Source organism: Phyllostomus hastatus, unplaced genomic scaffold (genome assembly GCF_019186645.2).
Source record: "Phyllostomus hastatus isolate PE091 unplaced genomic scaffold, TTU_PhHast_1.1 phas_scaffold_93, whole genome shotgun sequence".
NCBI classification, from domain to species: domain Eukaryota; kingdom Metazoa; phylum Chordata; class Mammalia; order Chiroptera; family Phyllostomidae; genus Phyllostomus; species Phyllostomus hastatus.
This window is the reverse complement of record NW_025334042.1, coordinates 24,525,300-24,551,602: the sequence shown is the minus strand read 5'-3', so window position 1 is coordinate 24,551,602 and position 26,303 is coordinate 24,525,300. Positions and strand designations below refer to the sequence as shown.

Sequence of the window (26,303 nt, the reverse complement as noted above, 5' to 3'; positions counted from 1 at the left end):
GATGGTTAGCCATCATTTTGGGAAGAACTTTAAATGTCTGCCTGGAATTAGGCCAGAACTAAAGGAAACACGTTTTAGAGGCTTTGGACTAGCTGGCTGTGTGGGCACATCATCCAGTTTATGAAATTCCCTTAACATCGGGCATGCTTGCCTCTGATATAAATACACACCCAGAAAGTCCAAGCGGGCATGACTTAGTGACTGCTGACCACTTCTGACTTTTCACTTCTCTCTCCCTTCAGTGAGGCAAATGATTGAGACTGCTTAGGCTTCAATAACTTAAGAGTAATTCATTTTACTTTGGGGTATAAAAACATGCAACTTTCTGTCCTGATATTAGATTTAAAAATCTAATTGTCTAAATAATCAGGGCATGTAAGACCTTGTATGAGCAGAATTCCATTTTTGGGGCTTTTCTCAGAATAGCCCATGAGCACTGTCTGCTCCCCTCCACAGCCTGCTGGAGGGACTGCCCAGGACCAGTGTTTGATGCCATCATAAAGCTGACACTGACTAATATCGTGCTTTATCACTTCCTTCATCTTCACCATGCCCGTAAACGTAGAAGGCAAAGTGGTTCATTTTGTTAGGTCGCTGATTCACCAGAGCACTGTAGAGAGTATGACAAAAGCAAGATCTTTCCTTACCTAAATTCTTCAAGAGACACAGAGGGAGAATTATGCCGAAAGTAACTATCACCACGAGAACACGGCCATCCACGTACCAGGCTCTGAAAGACATTTAAGCGGTTAGGTTGTATTTCCTCGAAAGGAACATTTTTTCTTAAGTGTAAAACTTCATTGTATTTTCTCACTGGCTTTTTTTACTATTACTGTTTTTGTCATTATTCAGGTTTTATCCAAACACTTTAACCCGACTGCTACTCATTTACTACTGTCTTTCTTCCACGTGATGGAAGAAGGGACATTGTTTTCTTTTTCTCCCCCATTGGCTAAATGTGGCCAATAATTCCTTTGAATTATTTATATGGTTTCAAAGCTGAATGTACACAGTGCATTTTGTCAGATTACAACTTGTATTATCAATTATTTAAAGAGAAAGTTTCTTTTTGTTTTGCTTGGCTAATATCATCAAAAAAACAAGTGACCACAGGTAGGCATTGTTCTCTCCCATAGCTCTTGTATTTGACCTTGAATCCTGATTATAGAAGACTAGGAACTATGGCTTCTATGATTCTCTCTTGAAGGAAAACAGAGAAACTAAGACTGACAAGAACTGTTAAACAAAGGGGAGTCAAAATGTAACGGATGTGCCAAATGTAGCTGCAACATTTTCCAGGGTTAACTGCACGTTTAATGACGGTGGCTCGTGTAAATTTTGCTTCTAAAATGCTAAGTCCCTTCTTTAAGAAAGGCCATTATTATTATTATTATTATCATCATCATCATCATTTTCACATGTTCCACCTCTGTGTTAAAAATACTCCCTATCTGCTCTATTTCACAGAAACCAGATATAGATTTCAAGCTCTTGGGAAAACCTACCATTTGCAGCATGACAGATGAATCTACCTTTTTTTCCCTTCCTTTCTGGGGGCGAGTCCGGGATAAATCTACCTATTAAATGCTCATATTCATTCAAGGTTCTCTCTGCTGCTTTTATGTATATGACTCCAGAGAAATTTGTTATTAGAACAACGAAGAGAAAAACAGCCTGGGGAAAACTTTGGTGAGCTCACATTTAAATTAAAAACATTTTCATTATCTTACAAAATAAAAAAGGGGTCTATAACTTACGAAAATGCCTCTTCCTTTCCCATCAGAAACTTCAGGGCAGAGGGCAGTTCATTTTTTACTATGAAGAGGTAGCTCAGCATTGCTAGAGGAAAATGAGAACATTTTAGAAAGAAGATACTAAGGCTCATGTTGCAAGCTATATAAAAGGTTACCAGCCTGTTCTTAGACTAACCTTCAATAAGACACAAAGACAGCTTTAGATACTCTCCCAGTACCCTTGGTTTTACAAAAGTGACTGCTGCTCTGCTTCACTCCCCATGTGCCATCTTAGCAATGAAAATGATACCTTCTGAACTGTGTTAAAATCCATGTGGCCACCCAACCACCAGAGGCAGAAAACATAACAGCGCTCACCCACTTCACAGCTATGTACAGAGAAGCACGTTTGTTTCGTTTTTACCTCCGGTGTTCTGTAGAGAGGTGGCCCCGAAGATGACGAGCTTCCCCGTGGTGCCGAAGACCTGTTCTCCCAGCTTTTCATAAACCATGCAGCCTGTTTAGAAATCATATTTGAGAATACAAGAAGTGACAGGGCTCTAAAAGTTAAAAACAGCCAAGATTTGATCATGCTGTTGACTATTCTCCAAGTTATTTTGTGTCTTTCTCAGAATCACACAAACAGCCTTCTTGGCTTGGCAAGAGTTAAGGCATTCTCATTATAAAATAACCTCCTAACATTTTAAAATGTCAGGCATGACCACAGTTTCTCTTTTTTTCACACTGGCTGCAAACAGTTAAACTAATAGGTCATAAGGCTTATTTTTGACTACTGGCACCTCAAATAGACTTTTCACTTTACTAGGGGGAAATTCCCACTCTGATCTTATTCTCAGGTCTGGTGAGGATCATTAAAATAAAGATTGGGTATGAAACTAAAAATCCTGATGGTTACGATGAAAAGTTAATAACCCGAGTGATTAGCTAACAAAGAATTACCGTAATCATATTCCATCAATGCCTGTGTCCTAAGTGTAACGAGTTTAGAAGCATGTAACAGTCATGACATCAGAACTGACTGGTTGTAAAATTTAGTTCAGAGATAAACAACTCACAAAAGAGCAGTAGAGGAGTTTACCTAAGAATAATTTGGCTATAGCAAAATTCCAAAGTGTTCAACTAGCTTATCTCAATAAATACTAAGATTGTAAATGATTCATTTAAAAAATGTTTATATTTCTTTATGACAGTTCAGCTCACATTTTCAAAAGGTTCACAGAAAGTAATACGGGTCGGGCTAAATTAAACTTTTGTTTAATCTCTCATAAGATTGCTGTTTAAATCAGACAATGGTTAGATCCTCAATTTATTACAAAATGTTCCACTTAAGTGGAGCCGTCTATACACAATAGTTGGCCAGTGTGGTTTTAGCTAATGTAAAAGTCAAAGTATTACAAACATAGGCCAGTGTCCCAGGAATAGGAAATAAACACTTCAGGTGTTACACTGCCCAGAGAACTTGAAATCCTTTCACAGCACACTCACTCCCACATTGCCTCGGGAGTAACATTTTCTCCCTGGAATTTGTACAGAAGAGAATGAACGCTCTGTTTACTTTTAAAACTTGGAGGCTATAATATGAAAAACATGGGATCCTTGTTCGGAATTTATAAAGACACAAGGAAAAACTGAAGCCTTTAAAATGAAGTCATCTTAAACTAGAAAAAAAGGGGATAATTATGGGTTTACTTTAAATGACACCATTGTTCATTGTTCGTGACCAGTTAATTTATAGTTGCTCTGTCTGTTTCTCTAGGTAAATACTAATACAGGTCTTCCAGTGACTGCAGGCCAAAGTACTCTTTTTCTTTAATAATCAAGTTTCTGAACAGGAAGAGCATCATTTGCTCACAACATCACCATCGAAATCATCCATCCTGGCCTTGACGAGATTAGACATATCATCAGCTTACCTGTTTCCTTTGAGCAGATCAGCAGAAGGTTTATTGAGTATATAGACAGCAGTGTCACTGAAGACAAAAGGATCCTAAAGCAAAGAAAAAAGGCCGTGCAATAACTATAAAAGAACATACTCTCACCTTCCATTTTAGAAGGACAAAGGCTTATTTATATGGTTAACACCATTTGTTGACAGTATCCACATTTGGGAACCTATGAGTCACACCTTCTTTCAAGTCCTTGATAAAATTGTTCTACCAGATAAAGAACGGCCCATTAGAATCTGAGTGACTGACAGTTCAAAGCCTAAACAGCAATCTGGGATCACTTCAGTTGGGATGATTCTAAAACAACATTATGAAAGAAAGCTTCTGCAGTCTGTGGTGCCCTGTTCCATCCGAGTGAGAAGGTGTGAGAAAGGGGTGTGGGGTGTGGGGAGGCTGGGGAGGCCCCTTAGGTCAGCGACCACGTGACTTTGGGCAATTGGCTCAGTTTCTCCCATCCCTAGATTCCTCACCTATAATATAAAGACACAAGCCAATTAATGTCCAAAGTTCTTTTCACCTCATGATCTTATGGCTATTTATGAGTCTATACATTTGGATCACTGAGATAATTCACGTTTTTGGTTTTTTTTTTTTGCACCTGGTTCCTCTTGAAAGAATAAGCACCTCTTTTAATGGATGGGAAAACTTTGACAATCAAGCACAATGAAAACAGTTTTCTGAATGATGAACTCATGTTTTTGTTTTAGTACATCTGGCTCATCATGAAATCTTCCTCAAGAAAAAGCAGTGAAAATGATGTGGCAGATTACACAGATTATTTCTGAATCATTTGGCTAAAACAGACATAATAATGAAAACTAAATCTATTTAATAAAAAAGAAAAAATGTCCAGTGCCCCAGATGAAACCACTCACTTCCCGCTGTAAGGAAATATATCCCTAGAACAATACATTACTGTGATTGACTCGCTGTTAGAGTAATTGAGGCAATTATTTTTCTAGCAAGTGCTACTGAGAGGCACTTGGCACAGCATGCAGGCCTCTCTGTGTGGGCCGTCTCCTTCAAACCCTTTCCGCACCTCTCACACCTGTGGAACCACGGCCTTGTGGCCCAGCTCACATGTCACCTCCTCAGGGGCCCTCCCTTGCCCCGGATAGAAAGACTGCTCTCTCAGGTACTACGGCACTTTGTTCCCCCTATGGGCAGTGCAGCCACGAGGAGATAAATGGGGAGTAAAAATGGTCAACTGCAGAGCAGATGGGCTGCCAGAGAAGGCCAGAAAACACAAGAGGGACAGAGCTTAGCAGAAGTAAAACAAACACTAGGAGAAAGAATAGGAAACCTAGCAGTTTGGATGAAGGTTAATAAATAAAAAGGACTAGCAGCTAATAAAGGGAAATGTAGGTAAGGAAGTTCATTCAGCTGTGTAATGACTTAGCTAAGGTCCCTGAGCAGGAGGGTGATTAACAGGGGAAGTCCCTCATTATCTACTCTGGTTGAGGGACACAAGAAACCGAGAGCTAGCATTTATTAACCCGTCCAGTAGTTTTGAGAAATGAAGGGAACCTAATTTGATATGCTCTGCCAGAGAGTAAGATATAGGGTACAATTGTGGTCTGATTTTTCTCTCATTTTATAAACAATTTTTATGTTGAAGTAGGCTTTGAATTTTACTCAAGAGTTCACACGTGACTTTAGAGGCACTGAACACTGAGGTGCATGTGCACGTGACGGGCCATGGAGGATTTGTGTGTGGCACAGAATAGCACGGGCTTCCCAGTTAGGGGTAGGATGGATGCGGTTTGAGGGTCGGTCCTGTGCTGTTCTAGAGTGATTGTGCAGCCTGTTGAGTCAGTTCTCCCAGGCCTGGACTGGGGAAGAAAGGGGTTTTACCACAGGGCCCCAGGGTAATGGGTAAAGAGTATGACCTTGCAGGAGTTGTGCGCCTAGCAGAAGTGGTAATTACTGACATCTGTGTAATGATTAACCAAAGGCCCTATGTCTAGGAGAACTGGTTACTTATTAGAAAAGAAACATTCTAAGGAATCTTCTGTTCCCTAGCAAATAGACCCTGGGACTACCATGTGGCTCATGCACTGGGTTAACTCTTGATGCAGTCTTTTAGGTTGACTCTCTTCATAGATGATGCTTAGCTGGCCAGTGGGCCTTGGCAAAAGGTAATGGATTTTTTCATAAACTCCTATCACTTATTTTTCTTTTTCAAGTAAGAAAAGCAATTTTTAAAGATATTATTTATCTACTTTTAGAGAGAGGGGAAGGGAGGGAGAAAAAAAGGGAGAGAGGGACAGCAACACCAGAGAGGGACAGACATACATGGACTGGTTGCCTCTTGAGCACCCTGAAACCTGGCCCACGACCCAGGCATGTGCCCTGACCAGGAACAGAACCAGCAACCTTTCTGTTCACAGCCTGCTGGTCAGTCCACTGAGCCACAGCTGCCAGGGCAAGAGAAGTGCTGGTCAGGGAGGATTTTGGTAGGGAGTTCACCTGTCCTCTTCCCCACATGTAGAAGCAGCACGAGGTCCTCCCGCAGTGATGAAAACAACCCCCTGGTCCCCGTGTTTGAGAGAGGTACCATGCGCCCCAGACAAAAGGGCCCGCACAGGGAGGGTGTGGCAGCCTGTGTCCTGGGCCACCCAGTCTCTGAGGATTCTCCTCTCCGTCTCTCTCAAAATACAGATTTGCCCTCCAAAGACTAAAAAGTAATAAAAACAAAACCCTTTTTCTATCTGGTCACTAAAAGGCAAATTCTGTATATAAAATTCTAAGACTGCTTTAGGCTATTACAGATTTTAGCATTCATGGGATTAAATTTTAGGAAAGTATACCTTCTTGTTTAGATTCTTAGAAAGAAGCAGTAAGTTGTCTCATCGGCTATAACAGATCCTAGAAGAGCTTAAGAGGGTGCAGTCAGAGGTGGCAGCGGCACAGGAAACAAACCCAGAGACAGGGACAACAGGAGGGTGGTTACCAGAAGGGAGGGGGAGTGAGGGAAGATAAAGAGAGTAAAGGGGTCAACTACATGGTGACGGAGGGACTTCGGGTGGGGGGCACACAAGGCAATTACAGAATTGTACACTTGAAACTTTCATAATGTTATTAACCAATGTCACCCCAATAAATTTAATTAAAAACAGTAGCAAGTCAATATGATTGTCTAAGAATTTTAGAGTAATCAAATTTATTTTTTTTAATTTAAATACTTTTTAGTATCCTCTGGTAATTTTTTTCCCTCTTAGGGTAGGAGATTTTTGCTTCCAAGAGGATTCAATAATAGTAATAGTAATTTAAAAACAAGAGGAATGACTCGAGAGAATACAATGACTTATTGGAACACTGCTTCTATTCTGGCAAGATGGTGTCCTTATTTGTCCACTTAGAGATTTGTACATATAATTATGGTTTCTGGGAAGAGAAACATAGGCTGGTATTCCTGTGCTAAGAGGAATACTAATGATTTATTTTTTTCATTTCATCTGAATATTATGTAAGCTTTCACACTTCTAATCATTGATTTAAAGTTTTCATATGGATGGGGCAAAAGCTGCTTGCTGAAAAAAACGTTTCAATGGGAACTAAACCTCAACAACATGGAATCTGAGTTGTCAGGGTGTTGATATTTTAGAGCTAACATTCAGCCTTGAAGAGATGGGGACCTGGAACATGTAACGGGACCTGGGCCCTGGGGATGCAGTGGCAGGAGAGTTAGTCTTCTGCAGAATGTGGCCAGGGAACTTTTGAGAGCCTTGTGTCAGCATCACTTTGGAAGAGGTGGTGCAAGGACATCCTAGGAGACTTCGTGTCCCCTGAGAAGAAAGAGGCTGGTTAAGAAACACACTTCTAGACTCCTGGAATAGGGAGACACCTGGGAGACGATCCTGCCCAGCTTTTCACCCAGGACAGGAAACTTTCATGCTCCATGCCCACACACAGGCATCAGGGTTTGCTAAATGTCTTCTGACAGGGCACACACACACACAACCCGTCTGGTTTCTGGAAAGGGCTAGGCATTGGGACTGAGGCCGAGCTAAAACTACTGTAGCTTTTTCTACCCCGGGGTCTTCATTTTACTCTCTGGACCCACTCGAATCTACTTGAAATCTAAATCCGCTTCCACCTAACAGTCCATCTGACGGCACTCATTTCAGGACTGTGCTTTTTGACTTCAACATCTCTAATTCTTCAGGCTGCTCATCCTGTGATGGAGAGTTCAGGCTGTTTATGTCTCAGTCATGGTCCAGGTTCTCAAGCATCCTTTTTTAATGACTGTGGGCCTGGAGAAGTACAATGCCACCACATTGGTTTTGGTCTCAACAGTGCAAAACATGGTAAAAGAATTAATTTGAGTCAGACATCATGCTTCTCTTAAGGCAATCTGTTTCAGTATTCATTCCCATGGCTTCCGTGTCATACTTTTCATTCTTACTGAGCTTCTGGTGTGAGCTGCTGTTAGGCTAATCTTCCAGGTCCTATCCTGCATACTCTTTACCCCCTGTACTTATTTCCATTCCATTTTATATTTCCAGTCTTGTAATTTTTAAAAATTGTTGATCCTTTTTACTAATGTATCAACGACCTCATCGGGCTTTATATCTTGAACCGGCTTTCATCCAAGTCACTGGGACTATGAATAGAACAAGACCATCTGGAAAATGGCTCTTCATCCAGCCAACTGCTCAAGCCAGAAACCTGGAAGTCGTCTTTGATGTCCCAACTACTCTCATCCTTCATATCTAATTCACTGGCAAGTGTCCTGTCATTTCTGCCTCCAAAATATATCCCAAATCTATATGCTTCCTCCACGCCTTCCATCTCCATTGCCACTGTCCTAATACCAGCAACCTTTAATTTCTGGGCAACCATGATAATCTCTACCCGTCTCCCTTTTCTTGCCCGCTCTGATCCATCCTCCACTCAGCAGCAAGAGTAATCACTTCATTATATTGCTTTATTATGTTCTCTATGACTGGACAGTTGGACAGGCCGTAATGATTTAATTCACAGCCACAGCCTGTCCTATTTACACACAACATCAAACACAGCACATAGCAGATTCCTGGCTAAGAATAAGTGAACTTGCAAACATCAGAATGACTTTGTAAGTCATGTGGGACTGTGCCAAATATCTTGCTTAAATCAAGATACACTCTGCCTAAGATAGTCTTATGACCTACTCATTCACTTATCTTGGAAGATGAAGTTGGTTTAGCATGACTATTTAGGAAAACCCTATTGGCCTTCATGAAACATTATTTTCTGCAGTAATTGCACATAAAAAGCTATTTAATAATTTATTCTACAATTGCTTGGGCTCTTTTGAAAGCTGGGATGACATTTGCCCATTTCCAGTCCTCTGGTAATAGTCCTACCTGCCATGATCGCTTAAATAGCCCCGACCCTGGTCTTAGATACATTTACTCTATTTGCTACAAGAAAATTTTGACTCATACCTTACACAATGCACACCTAAATATCTATTTTAAACATATTTCTTCATCCTTGTTTTGAATCATATTGATAAGACTGCAATTGTTTGTTTTTCCCCAATTTAACCCAAAGATTATATAGATAATATTATAATAAATTTCATTTTTTAAAGTACCAAATGCTAATAAAATGGAAAGTTGTGACAATAAATGGAATCAAAACATTTAAGGAGATTGAAATGTTGTACACAGTGATTGTGCTGGTGATTTCACAACTGTAGTTTGGGTAAATGTATCAGATCTTATCCTTTCAACTGGGACATTTTATTGTTTATAAATTGTATCTCCAAAATAAATTTTAAAAGAAAACCAAAACCTGGGAGATGAGACTACTGAATTTAAAAGCCTTGCTATAGAATGACAGATCACATGACATATGCCCCTCCCAGCATCAGAGCCCTTGGAAGAGGTGGGGGTGGACTGGCATCACTGCTGCCTGCAGGTCCAGAAATAGCGCAGGCGGGTGTGTGCGGGGCTGCCACGCAGGTGAGTGCATTCACCTCTTCCAGGCCCCGTTGGTCTCAAAATACAGAACCCTCACCAACCCTCCCCAGCATGACTCCGCCAGAGATTAGCAGCTCTTCTCAGACTTTAATGTGCATATGTAAGTTATGTTGGGATCTTGTAAAAATGCAGATCCTACTGCAGTAGGTCTAGGGTGGGACCTGAGCTTCTGCATGGCTAACAAGCTCCCCAGTAAAGCCAAGGCTGCTGGTCCACGGGCCACACTTGGGGCTGCAAGGATTTAAAGCTGTGAGCTCTGGCCCTGTGGTATGTACACCTCAGAGTTTCTGATTCTCGAAACCGCTAAATTAGCACCGAATCACCTGCCACACTGTCTGTAGGTGGGGTGCTGTGCCAACTTTACAGTGTGATTACCTGTGACACAGACCCCAGAGCTGCACATTTACAGCTGAATTTTTGTCATTCCTGTGAGACACTGACTGGCCCTCAGTGTGGAAGCAGGGTCTCGTCTACTTCTTTGGTTGGCTTCCTCAGGGCACCAGGGCATTACTGCACCAACATACGTATTTCTGAGTTATTTTCAACTCCACATCCCTCCTCTCCCGGCTATGTCTCTATCCTTCCTAAAGGGATATGAGGCTTATCACCCTATATAATTTCTTCCTTATCGAAACCTAGTTAAAAGTATAAAACTTTTACCTCCCTCCATTAGATAAGCAGAAAGTCCACATAAAAACTCCCCACACTGGAGGAAAGTGGTCTTTATTGCTAGTCCTGCTTTTATCTATCAGCATCTCCCACTGATCCTCAGGCCCTCACTCCAAAACTCATGGACATCTATGCTGGTTGAGGCAAAACATTTACAAGAAGATGGAAAACTTCAGTGCAAGGGAATTGGATAAACTGTAGTAAGCACACTGTTGACTGGCCAACCATCTTTCTCCAGTTCTTCCCACTGCTGCTGGTCTCTCCCCAGCCCTCTCCCACCTCTTACCTTCCTTCTACATTTCCAAGCTGTCTCCCCACGTCTGCACTTCCTCATTCATCTCTTACCACCACTGACTCTCCCTGCTCTTCCATCCCACCTCCAACTTTTCCCAAGGGAAACAGCTGTATGGAGTGAGTAAAGGTTTAAAGACACTGCTGAAGAGAGCACAGAACTAGCTGGGGATGAAGGAAGCTCTGGGCGTCTTGGAGAAGCCAACTGAGAATGATCAGACTCAGGGGTTTCCCAGGCTAGTGTGACGGAGAGCCAGTGGAGAAAGGAAATGTAGGATGTGGGCAAGAGAGGGGTTTAAGTGACGGACGTGACATCCAAGCTGAACAGGGAAGGAAACATAGACCAGGGGTTCTCCACGACATTCAAGGGCAGGTACAGTGGGAGTTTCCAAGGCAGGATCTCGGGAGTAGAAGAGGTTGTGGTCAAAAGCAGGGTACTGCAGAGGCGGCATGGTGCCACGTGGCTCCTGACCCAGGGCAGCCGTGCTGGTGGGAGGCTTACGTGGAGAGGAAAGGCGACACAGAGAGAGGGTTGTTGGTTTAATGAGAGCTCAAGTGGGAGGGGTGGAGGGAAATGAGGTATGTCCCGGGTTCCTAAGTCATGTGAAAATTTTAAATAGTTAAAAAAATTCAAAATTATGTTTTATATACAAATGTACTTCCTAGAGATTTATTTACTTTAGTAGGAATTCAATATAATCCATAAAACACTTTCTTGATCATTACTAAAGTTAAATTTAGGGAGTCACTATGTCAGGCCCCTCCCAAGCACTTTAAAAACATTTCACTTATGAGCAGTATGATTGCCATCTATTTTACAGGTAAGGAAACTGAAGTTCAGAGAGGGTGAATATTTTTTCTAAGGTCACATACCATCAGAGCCCTCAAGGCCTGGTGTCAGACTCCGAAGTCCTCACCACTATGCTATGCTGTCTGCCACAGGCCTGTGTGCAGAGGACATGCGGGAATGACAGTATAAAAGGCTAGACTGAAGCAGAAGACAAAAAAAAAAAAAAGAATAAAATATATCGAAATGTTAACAGAGCTTGTGTTTTCACAGTGAGACTTTGAATGATTTCTTTATACTTTATTGTATGTATTTTATGCATTTTCAAAAAAGTCTTCAATGATTATCTTACTTTTATAATAAAAGTATTGAAACAAAAAATATAAATAGCCTTTCAAATGATAGTATTACTCTAAACCTTTAGTGTGTGTGGGGGGGTAAGTCCCAAGCTCATTAATACAGCCCCTATATTTAAAGAGTTCACAAAATATTTATGAAAATGAGCAGAAACAATATAATCATTCAGTCCCAAAGTGGACTTCTTAGTCACTGAATCCTGACTAAATTTCAACAATCTGAAGGTCAGAGGACTAGCACACTAGGATCTGACAGCATGTGATTATTTGTAATAGTTACAGATCGAACTAGGGAACAAAAGAGATGGTTTTAAAAGGCTGGGCAGGGAACAGGTGGTAGTCAGTTATCTGTACTGTTCCTTCTACGGTTTTCCTTGTAGGTAAATCCAAACTCTTCGGTGCAGAGCTGCTCTTAGAATAGCCTCACTGTTGGTTAAGTATTTTGTTTTGTCTAGAGAAGGAAATATGTATTGCCGATGACCAAATCAAATAGTTTCTAACAAAATCCTAAAAAGAAAGAAGTATTTTAAAGAGGTATGCAAACAGAAATAGAATTTGTCAGTTTAAGTGGTACTTTGTGAGGTTAAACAAGTTAGGAGGCAGCTTGAGTCTAAATGAGGAAGGTGTACCAGCAAGAAACACAGTCACATGCCCCAGCACTTCCTGTTTTTGCCTATAGTCGTTAGTAGAGGACTGTGGTTTTGTGGTTGCTCCATTTATAACTCTTAACATGAGCTCCCTTCCTCTTCTTCCATTCCACAAGGATTGACTGATTTCCCTTCTCTTCAAACGTAGACCTTACCTTTCAAAATGATGCCCCCTTTGTCATACTGTAAACATGTAACCCCTCAATGATAGAAAAATTCCACATGACCATTAAATAAAGGAATGCGCTGTAGTGGGTGAGTATTTTGGATTGTGATTCCATTAGGAATGATGGATTTGGGGCTTCGTTCATACTTCCCTGCTGTTTCTGCGGTAATGGTGTGCATCCAAGGAGAGGGGAGAGTGCGGAACACTCCTGGGGCTTGCTGCCCTCCCTCCCTGCTTCCCACCAGAGGCATTGTTGGTGTCCTCCGGAGGCTATTACTTAGCTTCTGTGAATCTTTCTTTATGTATAAAATGAGGATGATAAATACAGTTGTTATAAAGATCCCATGATGCAATGTATACTTTATAACTATCTTATTTTATTTTTAATCTCAAAAAAAGTAAAAGCCATTCTCCACTAGCAAGCCATATAAAAAGAGGCTGCAAGTGGCTTTGATCTGTAGGCTGCAGTTTGCTGATACAGATGTAGATCGGTGATAACGTGTAAGGTGAAGCCTGTGGCCATAGAACAAAGCCAAACTGACTGGCCCACACAGGGGCAGTTTTTCCAGACTACTGAACCAACTACCACTCTGTAACAAAAGTTCAAGTTAACCTTGAAAATCCAAACTCTGAACTCTACTGACCTATTGTGCTGATGCACACCTGGCCCACTCTAACCCAGGACAGTGAACGGAAAAGGCGTTTTTCTGTGCATTGTGAGGTGAATACTACTATTAAAACCTTAGTATAGTTAGTTGCTTCTTGCAGGCTAAGAAATGCTCCAGAATGGACTGGAGGCAACTGAACATCGACAGGCTTGAGCTCCGCGTGTCTCTCTTGCACATGCGTGCGCAGACACACACCTCTCTGGGGCGGAGAGAACTGACTTCTTGGAAACCCTTATCAGACAAATCTTAGATGACTCACCAACTAAGCATAACCGCTCAACTTTTACAAACTATGAGTGGAACTCATCTGCTACGAATGCCAGCTCTTTCTGTTTACAAAGTAGGCACTCATTTTTGGCACAACCCTCACCACTTCCTTATTTCCCTATTTTTGAGAAGCTTCTTAATCCAATGCATTTCAATAGAGTCCAGTGGCACCGCACTGTCCTTTTTTCATGTATTTCAAATGTTGGCAAGCCTGAATGTGCCATTTCTCCCCTTCCAGTATTATTATTCCCAAACAAGAGACTCTGATGCCCATGATTTTTGCTGCCAGCTGAAGGACAATTTTCTCTTCAGATCATTTCTAAGGAGCAGTGACTATAACTCAAAGAATTTTAAAAACAAGTAACTGACTGACAAGACAGAAGACAAATATAACTATATCCATGGACCTCCTAGGGTCATCCGGAAGAGCAGAGTTTCCTTATTGACTTCCTCTCTTGCCCTGTTTTTATATCACATGATCCAATTTGGTTTTTCCTTGGGAGGCAGGGAACTTCTGGCTTAGGAGTGCACAGAAAAGGCAATGTAACATTTAAAGGAATAACTTGAGAAAATTGCACAAACCATCTTTGTCACCGCTAAGAGCAACATCGCCATCTTGGTGGGTGTGACCTAACTCTTTGTAATATATGTAAAGTAATAAGGCCATGACAGCTCAGGAACATGTACTTCCAAAGGTACATTGCAATTTTACTCCAATTTAGTAGAATTTGCTTAAAAAGATGTCGAGACTTCAGAGAGCTGTGTAGATGCAGTGATTTAAGAACACAAACCTGACAATGATCAAATACCTGTAAAATATGAACAGGACTCAGGGCAACGTGTTGATGAGTCTATGTTCCAGGTCCATTTCTGTCTCTCCCTAATGCAGGCTCAACTGTAAAACAGACTTTAAAGAGAAGGCACCTGACAGTCTGATCTTAGTTTACAGAGACCCTTATTTTTTACATGAGACCTTTACTACTAGCATGGCTACTTACTAGTTTATTTTATAAACACTGTAATTATGGACAACACAAGGCTGCATCTTTTTGGTGGAAAGATAATGGAAATGGAAATATTCAGAGAGAGAGAATTCACCTACAATTGAAGCAAACAATCTACAAAATGAAGGTAATTGCTGCAAACTGACAATGACAACTATTATCCTTTGTGCAAATATCCATTTAACAATGGATGCCCTTTCAGCCATGCAACACCAACCTTCAATAGTCTTTCTTAATGGACTCTGAACTATTTAGAATTTTCAGACAAAGGGAAGTAACTGCGGTAACCTTATGATTATTATCATTACATTTCCATAGCCTACTTAAAATTTGAGGGTGAGCTAAGCCTTTCAGTTAATTTTATTTTCCTCTAATAAGTTTGCAACAACTACAAGAGCCATTGTTTTGCCCCAAAGCCTTGTTTTTGGTTTTGCAAAATCTAATTCTTATTTCTTCATTCACTCATTCATTTATTTGAGTGAAACATTCTTGAGAATCAACCACAGGCAAGCACTGTTTTAGATCTTGTTGGGGGACAGGCATGAATTGAACAAGGAAGAATTAGACATTAATCCTACCTTTGTAGGGCTCAGAATTTGATAGGGAAAGAAAAACTTATGCCTAAATAATGCTTTCCATCTTAAAGAATCAGAGACATTTTGGGAGATAGTTTCTGACCTGGGCGTTACAGGACCATCAGGCTGTACAATAGGAAGGCACATCCATCCCCACAGCACGGGAGAGGAGTGGGGGAAAGGCCGAGGTGAGAGGCACGGTGCAGGTGGCCTCTGCAGAAAAGAGGGAGGTCAAGTGTGGCTGGTGCAGAGGCAGTCTGAAGGCAGACAAGGTTGGAAATATAGTTTGGAACAGGTGGCACAGCACCAATTTCTCATTCTAGCTCTCATGTTCTAAATATCTACACTGAAGATATTTTTCTCCTCAAGTGTGCTGTAGGTAAGAAGAAAAGGAAAAAGTCTCATTGCACTGGTTTTAAGTTCTCTAAAAAACAGGTGTCTTTAGTAGTTTCTTTCCGTAAAAGCCCATGGTAAAAGAAAAGGTAATTTAAAGACCATAAACTTTCCACTCCCACTCCATCCCCAGAGCCTGAGTCACTCTCCACAAGTAACCACCATCAACAGTTTTCCCTGAACCCTCCCCAACAGTCCGTGCGCGCACACACGCACGATCTCACTCCGTGCTCACCACACCCACTACTCAGTTTGTTTTACATAATAACACTTATGGGGAATTTTGCCGTACTAGTACATATCAGTCTATTTTTTTCTTTTAAATAGTTTACTTTATGAAACCACTATGGCTATTGAACCAATTCCCACATATTACCAAATAATAGGACCTGGTATTATTTGACTTTGGTATAACTTGGTTTTTATTAAGCATAAAAAGTTTAGTTAAACCCTTAGAAGGACTTACATCCAAGGGCTACGGAAGGCAGCAGGAAACCTTGCATAGCACATGAGACAACGTCAGGCGCAGCTGTGACAAATGTGAAACAGTTCGGAAGGTTTATTGGTTTTGCAATGTACTTCGGGCGTGTACGTTACTGCCACGGCCGGGAACACGGGCACCCCATCTACGATTTGGTGCACTCGATGCTGCAGAATTTCTTTCATGACAACAAAGGCGAGAGCTCTTGGTGGAGCAGTAGTAAAATATAATTCAGGAATACTGATTGATTTTACAAGGTGATTTAAAAGCAAAGTATCAACTTGCAAGTTTCCATTGATAAGAACTTAATTTCTCTCATGATGTACATGAGTAACACAAGTTTGGTTTCCGAATAAGCCATCACTAAAAGGAAGCAGTGCTTCAGATCACACAGGGTCAAGAAAGCCTGGATGAACTCTGGCACCTCTACTTTCTAAGTCGTTGTCAAGCCTCAGTTACTTCATCAGTAAAATGGCACTGATATTCACAGTGCTGTTGGTGGGGATTAAATGAGATAATATGACATACACAGGGAGGTGTAAAAAAGTAGGTTTACAGTTGTTCATATGGAAAATACTACAGTAACTAACAATAATATAAGAATAAACTCTGTGTTTCATGTACTCACAACTGTAAACCTGCTTTTGCCCCACCCTGTATAGTTACTGTTCTATAAATTTTAACCATTATAGTGACTACCTCATTAATACTTTAACCAATATTTACTATGTAGTGTTACTATATACTGGTGTGCTCATACTCGCTCTCTCTCTCTTTCTCACACACATACATGCACACACTCATTAACTTCTCATACATAGCAGCCCTATGGGGTTAATATTAATTAATAAATGTTGTCTTACATGCCACTTTTCCAAATGTGCTTTTAGATACATTATCTTCTTTATTCTCACAAACACGACCCAAGTGAGATAGAAAATGGAAAATGAGACCCACAAAAGTCTGGGATTATAATCAATCAAAATAAAATTTAAACTATTGTTTTATACAGATGTTGTTTTACAATTACCATTCCAAGCAGATTGTTCACAAGCTCGGTGTTTACAATAAACTATATCTTTTTGAGCTCTCAAAAGTGTAATGAATTACATTGTTCTTTTTCATAATTTTAAACTTAAGGGCTACATTATTAAAATAATAATAAATAATAATACATGCTAAAAAGTTAGGGAAAAATACAAAGCACTTGTTGCTTTATCAAATTCTGTATGGTACAATAAATCTCTGATTTGCCTAGCACTATGAGGAGATGATATGTTCTAAAGAGATTCATTTTCTACAAAATATATGGCTTTCGTAGAAATCTTTAGAAAATGTAACTTTTCTCTTTTGGGCTGGGGTGAGGAAGATAGTAATATAAAACATAACCAAACCCATCATTCTTCCATATTCACTTCCAATATTCACTTTTCATGCCAATCCCTACTTTTGCTTTGATGGAACTACACAAAAACTGTGTAAAAAGATTAACAGTAGAAAATGAAGTTACAGTGGAAGGAGGTTTCTTCAGAACCCATTGTCTTTTCCTTGGGTGCAACCCTTAGGGACACTCAATGCAACAGGTGCACTTCACTGTGGAGGACTTGTGCCTCACTCAACACACTCCCGAACTGCTGCTTCAGGACACAGCTCCTTTGCGTTTCCAACAGCGAACACAGACCTTCAGAACAGCTGTGAACTGAGATTCCCCGACCATTCCTCCTGTTCCTCAGATAGAATTATAAGGCCTCAGGATTCAGGAAAACACAAAACCTCACAGCATGCTTACAATAGGGCAGAACTCCCCCAATCTGCCCCAATTGAATCAGATGTGTGTTAAAGAGGGAGGACAGCCATTGTGGTTAGGTAAAAAAAAATGAGGCCCAAACTCATCCAAGAGAAAGAAGTCATGCCAGCAAGTTTCCAGATGAGCCCCGTGAAGAGCCCGCACCCAGCCTCAGGGAGACACAGAGGAGCCTTCCCAGCTGCTTTTCTAAAGACGCCGGGGCAGGCTTGGGGTCCTCCTCCGTGTTGGCCAATAGGCATCTGGACCGGGGCCCTGTACCAGATGAAGTATCTTGATCCTGCCAACTGCTTCTTGGCTTTGAGCAGCTGTGGGAGCAGCTGGCTTTACAACACACAGAGTGAGTCCTTGTTCTGAGCGAGGAGCATTCTACGTTTTATGAAAAACTGAGAAGTTTGGGTCCTTATATACAACTACCTTCATGAGCTTTTAACCTGAAGATTTGGTATATTGTGCTTGCTATTCATGTGTCTTGCAAATAACCAAACAATCTATAATGGTTTTATCCATGGGAAATCATCCTGCAACTATAAATGTCAAGTTTACCCAATTATTTGCTTTCAATCAGAAACTTTGGAGTCATGAGATAAGAAATTATTCCTGAACCAGTATAATTAAAAATCAACTGAATTCCAGGAATCATACATTCAATATAAAAATTTACTTTTGCTCTCTCCTGATATCCCAGTAGAGGGATTTTTTTTTATGGGACAAAACTGCTCAGATAGTAAGAACATGAGACAACAATAACAAAATTTCAAAAGCTGGAAAGTAGCAGAGCTGAGTCTTAAACTGGCAGTGGAGAAAGCCAAGACTAATCCAATTTATACCACAGAGTTCCCAAAAGGCCCTGGTGGCATTACTGGAAGTAGGTAACAATGGAAGGGCTAAAACAAAGAGGATCTGTTGAGCTTCTTTTAAGAAACAGCTAGAAATACCAAACCAGGCACCTACTCCACAAAGCTGAGTGACTGCACCTCTCCCATCCTGGCAAAAGATTCGTATCTCATGATGCATTCTCTGGAAAGTATAAAATGAAAGTCTCTGGGTGAGGGATTCAGCACAACTTGTGGGGGAGTTTCAGTGAAAACCAGGATTGGATGAACACATGCATGCTGAGAGAGCCACCCAACCCTTTCCTTCCACCTATTTCTCAGAGAGATGGCAGCAGCGCCCAGACCTCCGGGGCAGGTGACTAGAAGATCTCTGGGTGATCCGAGCAGCCAAAGAGAAATGGACATTGGTGGTTGCCCAATTAAAGAGCCATTAACAGCACCTCAGGTGAAACTATTGCCAACAAGCCCCACTAAGGCGTACCAGGCTCAAGTTAACTTTGTCCGCCCTCCCCATTCTTGAATAGAGCAGACAAAGAAGGACCACCTGACATCTGAGGAAAGATTCTAAAATGAAAGAGTCCAAAACAAACAAAAAATACAAATTTGCACCACTGGAATACAATCAGAAGCATTCAAACTGTTGACAAATGGCTCAGTTTCCTCAACAAATAAACTGCATGGAAAAAAGTGGGGGAGAGAAATGGGGGAACCTATAGATTAAAAGAGACTTAAAACACATATCAACCAATTGCACTATGTGGACCTATTTGAGTATTGATTTGAACAATCCAACTGTTTTTTTAAAAATGAGATAATCAGAGCAATTTAAATATTGGTTGGATATTTGATGATATTAAGAAACTTGTTAATTTTTTAGGTATGACATACAGTTGTTTTAACAGTCCCTATATTTTAGAGAAATATACTGAAATATTTTTGGAGGGAAGTATGTAATAACTGGAATTTGCTTCAAGACAGCCTGGGTGAGGAGACTGACTGAACAAGCATGTTCCATGGAGGAAACATGGGAATCTTTCATAATGTTCTATCTACTGTATGTTTGAAATTTTCCGTAACAAAGAAAACTATCATTAGAAGGCAATGAAATCATAAAACAGAAACAAAATAATGTTAAAAATTTAAAAAAAAACTACTGTAAATAATGCCCTGGCTAGCATAGTTCAGTGGATTGGGCACGGGCTGTGAACCAAAGTGTCACAGGTTCGATTCCCAGTCAGGGTACATGCCTGGGTTGCAGGCCATGACCCCCAGCAACCGCACATTGATGTTTCTCTCTCTCTCTTTCTCCCTCCCTTCCCTCTCTAAAAATAAATAAATAAAATAAAATCTTAAAAAAAAACCTACTGTAAATAAACAAGGACAGAAATAAAACATTCAATAAATATTTATGGAGAAAATTGAGGACATATCCCAGAAGATACAGTGAAAAATGATAGAAATGAAAATAAAGAAAAGAATAAAAAATTAGAGAACTCATCCAAAATCTCAGTAACAGTTTCAGAAAGAGTAAAAAGAGAAAGAAGGAATTCATCGACTCAGTAATGTAAGAAAACATCCCAAACTGAGGAGCACGGATTTCTGAGAGAAAAGAATGCACCAAGTGCCTGATTCTATGAAACAAGCTCCCATCAAGACACGCTACAGTGAAACTGCAGAAGAGTGGGAGCAAAGAGGTTTGACAAGTTTCCAGAAAAACAAAAACTCTGACTGTATTTGAAAGATCAGGAATCAGAAGCATACAGGACTTCACAATAGAAAAACCTAGAAAGCAATGAAGCAATACTTTCAAAATTCTGAAGGAAAATTAGTGCCAATCTACAGTTTCTATATCCAACCAAACTACCAATCAAAGGTGAAAGGTAGAATAAAAACATTTTTCAGTCATGAAGCCCTCAAAAATTTTATCTCTATTTATCCTTTCTCAACAACAAAAGCAAGGAAGTAAATACAGAAAGAGGATGAATGGAACACAGGGAGCAAAGGGTCTAGCAGAGAAGAGAGGTGAACTGAATTCCCAGGGGAGTGACAAATTGAGATTTCAAAATAATAGTTACCCTCTCTTTCTCAGTTCTCTTGTCTGTGAATCAGGGAACAAACAATAGTACCTATCTCATAGACCTGTAAGGATTCAGCATAAAACAGAGTAGTACCTGGCATAAAGTAAGCTATAAGAGTTGACTCTACCTTGTGTTAACACAGAACTACTTGACATATTTCAATAACTAAAAAAAGAGAAATCAATGTAAAACACATTTCCGAACTGAACATATTTCTAGCTTTGGAATGACTAAAAATAGTCATAGAAACATAGGGTTCTGGAGGTTGGCAGGGTTCTGAGATTTTTCTAGTGTAATTTCCTTGTTTTAAAGAGCAGGAAATTGAAGTTGAGAGTGGCTAACTTGCTCAAGGCTACAGAGGCATTCAGAAAAGGAGCTGGGACTAGAAATCAGGTGTTTCATGTCGGCGCACTGGAAACCAGAAGTGCAGCTATCCTCATGGGTTAGAGTTTCAAACACACAACAAAATCACAATAGAAATATTTCATCCAACTCAGTGATTTTCCCCTAAAACTTGGCACTTGGCTCAATATATACATAAAAGGAAAGGCCACAGAGAAAGATCTACTCTGCAAGAAAGAGAGGAAGCTACATTTGGGTTACCTACTGAGTTAGGTTAACCATAAAGAAGAAAATGCATTGAATTCACTACACAGAGTTGTTTTAATTCTAGGAAGGACACCTCTAGTGGGTTTACACACAAAAGTGAGACGATTAATCCCTAGTGCTCTGGACCAGTAAGAGGCAGCATGGATGGGCATTTCTGATCCCTGAGTAATCGGATGGGAAGCAATGCACTTCCATCACAATTTTCTAAGTCTTTCTAAAGGAATACAGGAATATACACCATTTTTAAAATTAGTAGCCTTTTTGGTCACTGCAACCAATGAAAAATGATGCTCCCATCAAAATGATCTGACAATGAGGACTACTGAGCAAGACCAATCAAGAGCCTGAGTGTAGTCTGGGGAGAAAAGGCAACTCCTGGGAGAGGAGAATTTCTTCTATGCCTTATCAGGCAAAGCACCGTTGATATTCCTTTGAGGTTTGAGAGAGTGAGAATCAGGCTGGATGAGAATTTTCCTGGTAGAAATCCTAGGATCTGTCTTCAGCTTGTTCCAACCGAAAATAAGCCCTCTGTACATTGGCACGAAGTTCCACTCAACAGTTTGAGATGAACTTAATTTAAAAGAAAACTGCCCATTTTCTTTTCACTGAATCTCAGAGGAACAGTACATGCTAGTTTCTCATCTTTAAAACACTGGCAACTTCTATGCTTCTTGAATATTTATTACAAACAAATTTGTAATAGCTTTTGGATATAGCACATGTCTCATAGCAATCCAAATACCAGTGTGACAACTGGTTGGATTAAATACCTCTTAATATTTTGACCATTTAGCTGAGGTTTAAAGTGACAGGTAAAGAATTCAAACCTACAAAAAATGCAATTTTTAAATCTTTTAATCCTTTTTTATAAACGCCAGTTTGATGTTTTTTATTAAGATTTTCTCCTTTCACTTTTTATAAACATTAGGTGCATCTTGGAAAATCACTTAAACAAACAATATAAAAGTATATACTGGTAACTTAGCCAAGCTAGTGATAAAAAGAAATAAAAACTATTTAGAGATATTTCTAATTTCTTCTGTGTCTGAACAGAAATATACATACAGAAAATACAGTTTAAAATGGAAAAATATTGCAATGTCAACACTCACAGAAAAAGTAGGATTCCGGTGTTTGCCAGGGCAAAGGCGAGTCCCAAAATCCCACTGCCCATAATGGCGTTGCTCAGGTTGAAAACGGACATGCCTAAGGAGGTTGTTCCTGGAATCTGAACAAAGAGACAGACATCACACTCAGCGAAACAGTCCCCAAGTCTATTCATCACACCAAAGCCTTTAAAGCACTACTAGGAACCAATGTAAATTAAATTCAAAGAAATTCTTCCTTCCTGGTCTGATTATTTTGTTAATGGGTTTCCAGAGACAATGCATAGGACCTGAGGAGTATCCTGGTGAGTACAGATAGCTGCCTTTGGTACTATGCTGCATGAATTAAACACATCCGTCCCAATTTATGTGGTTAAAAAAATAAGCATACTTATTATTATGACACTTACATATTCATCACATTTCTTTTTTTCCAAATGGCTGTTTGTGAGACTTCTTCTACTTTCACGATCAGAAATAAATTTGCTGTAAAGACATGTATAATACATTTAACTGCATGGTAATGATCTGAAGCTTAACATTACATCTAAGGGGTTTATTACTTACCAAAACATATTACACAGGAAAAGTTACCAATTTAATTTCAAAACACTTTAATACTAATAAATTAAAACATTATATGCAATGTATGTTAACTTTTATGTAGATTTTTCTCTAACTAAAAATTAGATAATGCCAAAAATACTACAAAGCTGACAGGTAAAAGAATACTGGAGGCAAGATTCCTTCTGAGCTCACATTCCTGGAATATAAAGTTATTAAAGAGGAATTCTGTCTCCCCTGCAAAAAAGGAAACAACTCTTTCCCCACCAAATATTCCTTCAGTGCCGGTTATATGCACGCCACTAGACAAGGTGATGAGGGGGATGTGAGGGTATGTAAGAGAAGATGCAGACACTAAGCTGTAGGAGTTCAGAGGGGGAAATTAGGGTTCGAGAAGGCCAGGCATTAGTCTATGGTTAGGGGCAGAGCTAGGGCTTTAAGAAAAGCATGGGATTTCGAATATGAGTTTGAATCCTTACTAGCTGTGAGGGCCGGGGAATGCTACCTCAGTTTCCTCTGTGAAATTAGAGTAACACTATTATATTATTTCATGGTGTTATTGGAAGAATTAAATTTTCAGTACAGCTCCAGATATAGAAGAAGAGCAACAGGCGTTAATCATTCCTCCCGGGGTGTGGGGCTAGAGTTGGGATGCGTAAGATTCAGACAGGCTCAGTGGAGTGAACTATCTGCAAATATATAGAAGGAATTCAGAATGTTTTAAGAATCATATTCAGAATTAATATCAGAAAAGTATGGCTTCAATTTCTAATTTTTTAAATATATACCATTAAAAAATTAACTCCACTTGTTGACAAATTTTGCATGTATTAGTAAAATGTATTAGGTTAGCTTTTTAGCTCTTCTTCTGGAAATTTAATTAACTGGTCTTAGTAAGAACTAATAACAGTAAGTTTTTCACTAATAAATATAAATAAAGCCACTTGAACTGAACTATTCTAAAGAAACATACATCTTTAAAGCTTTTTTGAATAATGCTATGTTTCAGAATAAACCATTTTCAATGAAAAATAGACATCATTTCTCCTGGCTGGCGTAGCTCAGTGGATTGAGCGCGGGCTGCGAACCAAAGTGTCGCAGGTTTGATTCCCAGCCAGGGTACAAAATACATGCCTGGGTTCCAGGCCATAAGCCCCAACAACCGCACATTGATGTTTCTCTCTCTCTTTCTATCTCCCTCTCTTCCCTATCTAAAAATAAATAAATAAAATCTTAAAAAAAAATAAAATAAAGGATAACTTCTGGATATATTTTAAAAAAAGGAGAAGAAAAATAGACATCATTAATTTTGGCTTTATTTACCTATCTTTTTCATCTTTAATCCCAGGGGTCTGGCTTCTCCCTGGCCTTACTTCTCCAAGTTTGCATTATTTTGCCAAGATAAACCAAACACAGGCAATATACATGCTATATACTTCCTCTGAGATCCTCGCCCGTATAAGCAGCACCAGCTGCAGTTTATTCCCTTCAGCATCTGCCTTTGCCTAGGACCTGCTCAGTCACTGAGAAAGATCAAAGGGAAGGTGAAGGAAACCTTGGTCTCCTGAAACAGGAGTGACTGCGCCAGCTAACCCCAGAATAGGAATGTCAAGCTGTGAGAAGTTGAGATGAGATTAGGAATTCAGAGAAGGAAGAACCATTATTGGGAGGGATTAGCCAGAGGAAACTCACAGCCAAAGGCCTAAGAAATAGTGCTACAAGAGAATGGCATGATGAAAGCAATATCTTTTGAGACCAACCTGGCACTTGTATAGTGTTTGGCCCTTCTTTTGCCCTTAACATATGAAATCTTTCCACAGAATTGAGGTTTACAGATCTGGCCAGAGAGGGGCATGGAAAAGCAGTCTTCCTTTTCACACAGGCAGCCCAAGGAAACATGGGTGCTGGACTTACCAAAATGAAATTGATTTCCAAAGTAAAACTGCCATTAAAGAAAAGACTGTATTTAAGCAGGCTCATTTTAATAATCAATTCATGTCTATCAAATCTTTATCCAGAATGTCCCCGATTTGCCTTTCTTGTGGAGGGACTTTTTTCCCGAAGAGAATTTCCATTACTTTTACAAAAAGGGACAAGCCTGAACATTTTCAAACGAACTGAACCAACAAACTGCCTGTGGCAGATGGAAGGTCCCTGGCCTGGCCACACTCTCCGGAATTGGTGGTAGAGGACTGGTGGGCAGAAAAGAAAGGGATCCAAGCATTGCAACACAAGACAGAGTCAATAGAGTCAAACCTTCCCAATGAAAGAGGATGAAGAATAAGGCCCCTGCATGACTGCCAGCTCTTTCCTGCAGAACTTCTGCAGGATGAAGATGATGAAACTGACTGACAGAGCTGCTGGAATGAGTAACCACTGAAACACATTGTGAGTGGAGTTCCTCCCAGATTCTGCCTCTTCTGGTGCACTTTCTGCAACAAGACTTAACAGGTTTTCCCCAAAATCTTCACTTGCTGCCCCACTGAAAAAGTTTCAAGTATAAAATTCTTCACCCTGCAATGCCAGATACCACTGAATTTGATTTTGCTTCAGTGTCCCAAGCTCAGCTCTCTCTGCTCCTCAAAATGATCTTCCCAAGATGGGGTGAGGACTGAGACAAGATTATGGCAATTCTGAGAGTGCACAGCAGCACTGGGAATCCTCTCTCCACCCAGGAGACCCTCTCTCCCCTCTCAGCCAGTGCCTTCCTGCCCATTCAACCTTCTTCTTCCCTGAGTCTTCTGGTACTCTGGTTTGAACTGAGTTTTCTGACTCTGTGCTACTGAACTCATGTGACATCCAGAGGGGATGTATAGTGCTCTCAGTCCCTCAGCTCCTTAAATATACCCATGCATTAGCAACTCAGAGGAACCCTTCACAAAACAGATATGCATCTCCTATCTGGGAATTAGGGAGTGGCTTAAACTGCAGGGAAATCGAGTTCAGTATGAATGAAGAACTGAAAGAAATCCTCTTTATTCTCTTTATATTTCAATGTTCTCTTCTCTTTGATGTTTAAATCTTTGCATTGGATTTCTGTAAACTTTTTTTTTAAACAAAATAAAACCAACCTTTTCAGTCATGGAAAAGTCCATTCAAAATAACTAGGTCAAGCAGCTTATCACAAATTTCTGTTATCTTACCATTCCAAAAATGCAATTTTCTGTTAAAAAGCACTGACCTCTGGCAAAGAGGTTGAGTTAAAATTTCTCTTTATTCAATTAAAAATGGGCTGTGGGAGAAGGTACCTTTGACATGTGGTCTCAGGATGATAAAGGTATTATTTAAAAAGAGTTTTCACTGGGTCAGTCTGTACCCAGAAAGGAGGAT

General features: G+C 40.1%; 1 protein-coding gene across 2 annotated transcripts in view; it reads right to left on the bottom strand.

Moving 5' to 3' along the window:
- Window positions 1–26,303, bottom strand: part of SLC38A1 (solute carrier family 38 member 1) — a 69,463-nt gene that overhangs the window by 14,317 nt on the left and 28,843 nt on the right. For both annotated transcript variants that reach the window (XM_045828964.1, XM_045828965.1), the window contains exons 4-9: window positions 22,820–22,895; window positions 22,416–22,531; window positions 3,668–3,741; window positions 2,158–2,250; window positions 1,758–1,839; window positions 648–730 (exon numbers count right to left, since the gene is read on the bottom strand). In XM_045828964.1, coding sequence (XP_045684920.1) covers window positions 648–730; window positions 1,758–1,839; window positions 2,158–2,250; window positions 3,668–3,741; window positions 22,416–22,531; window positions 22,820–22,895 — 524 coding nt within the window. The remainder of the gene's footprint in view (window positions 1–647; window positions 731–1,757; window positions 1,840–2,157; window positions 2,251–3,667; window positions 3,742–22,415; window positions 22,532–22,819; window positions 22,896–26,303) is intronic.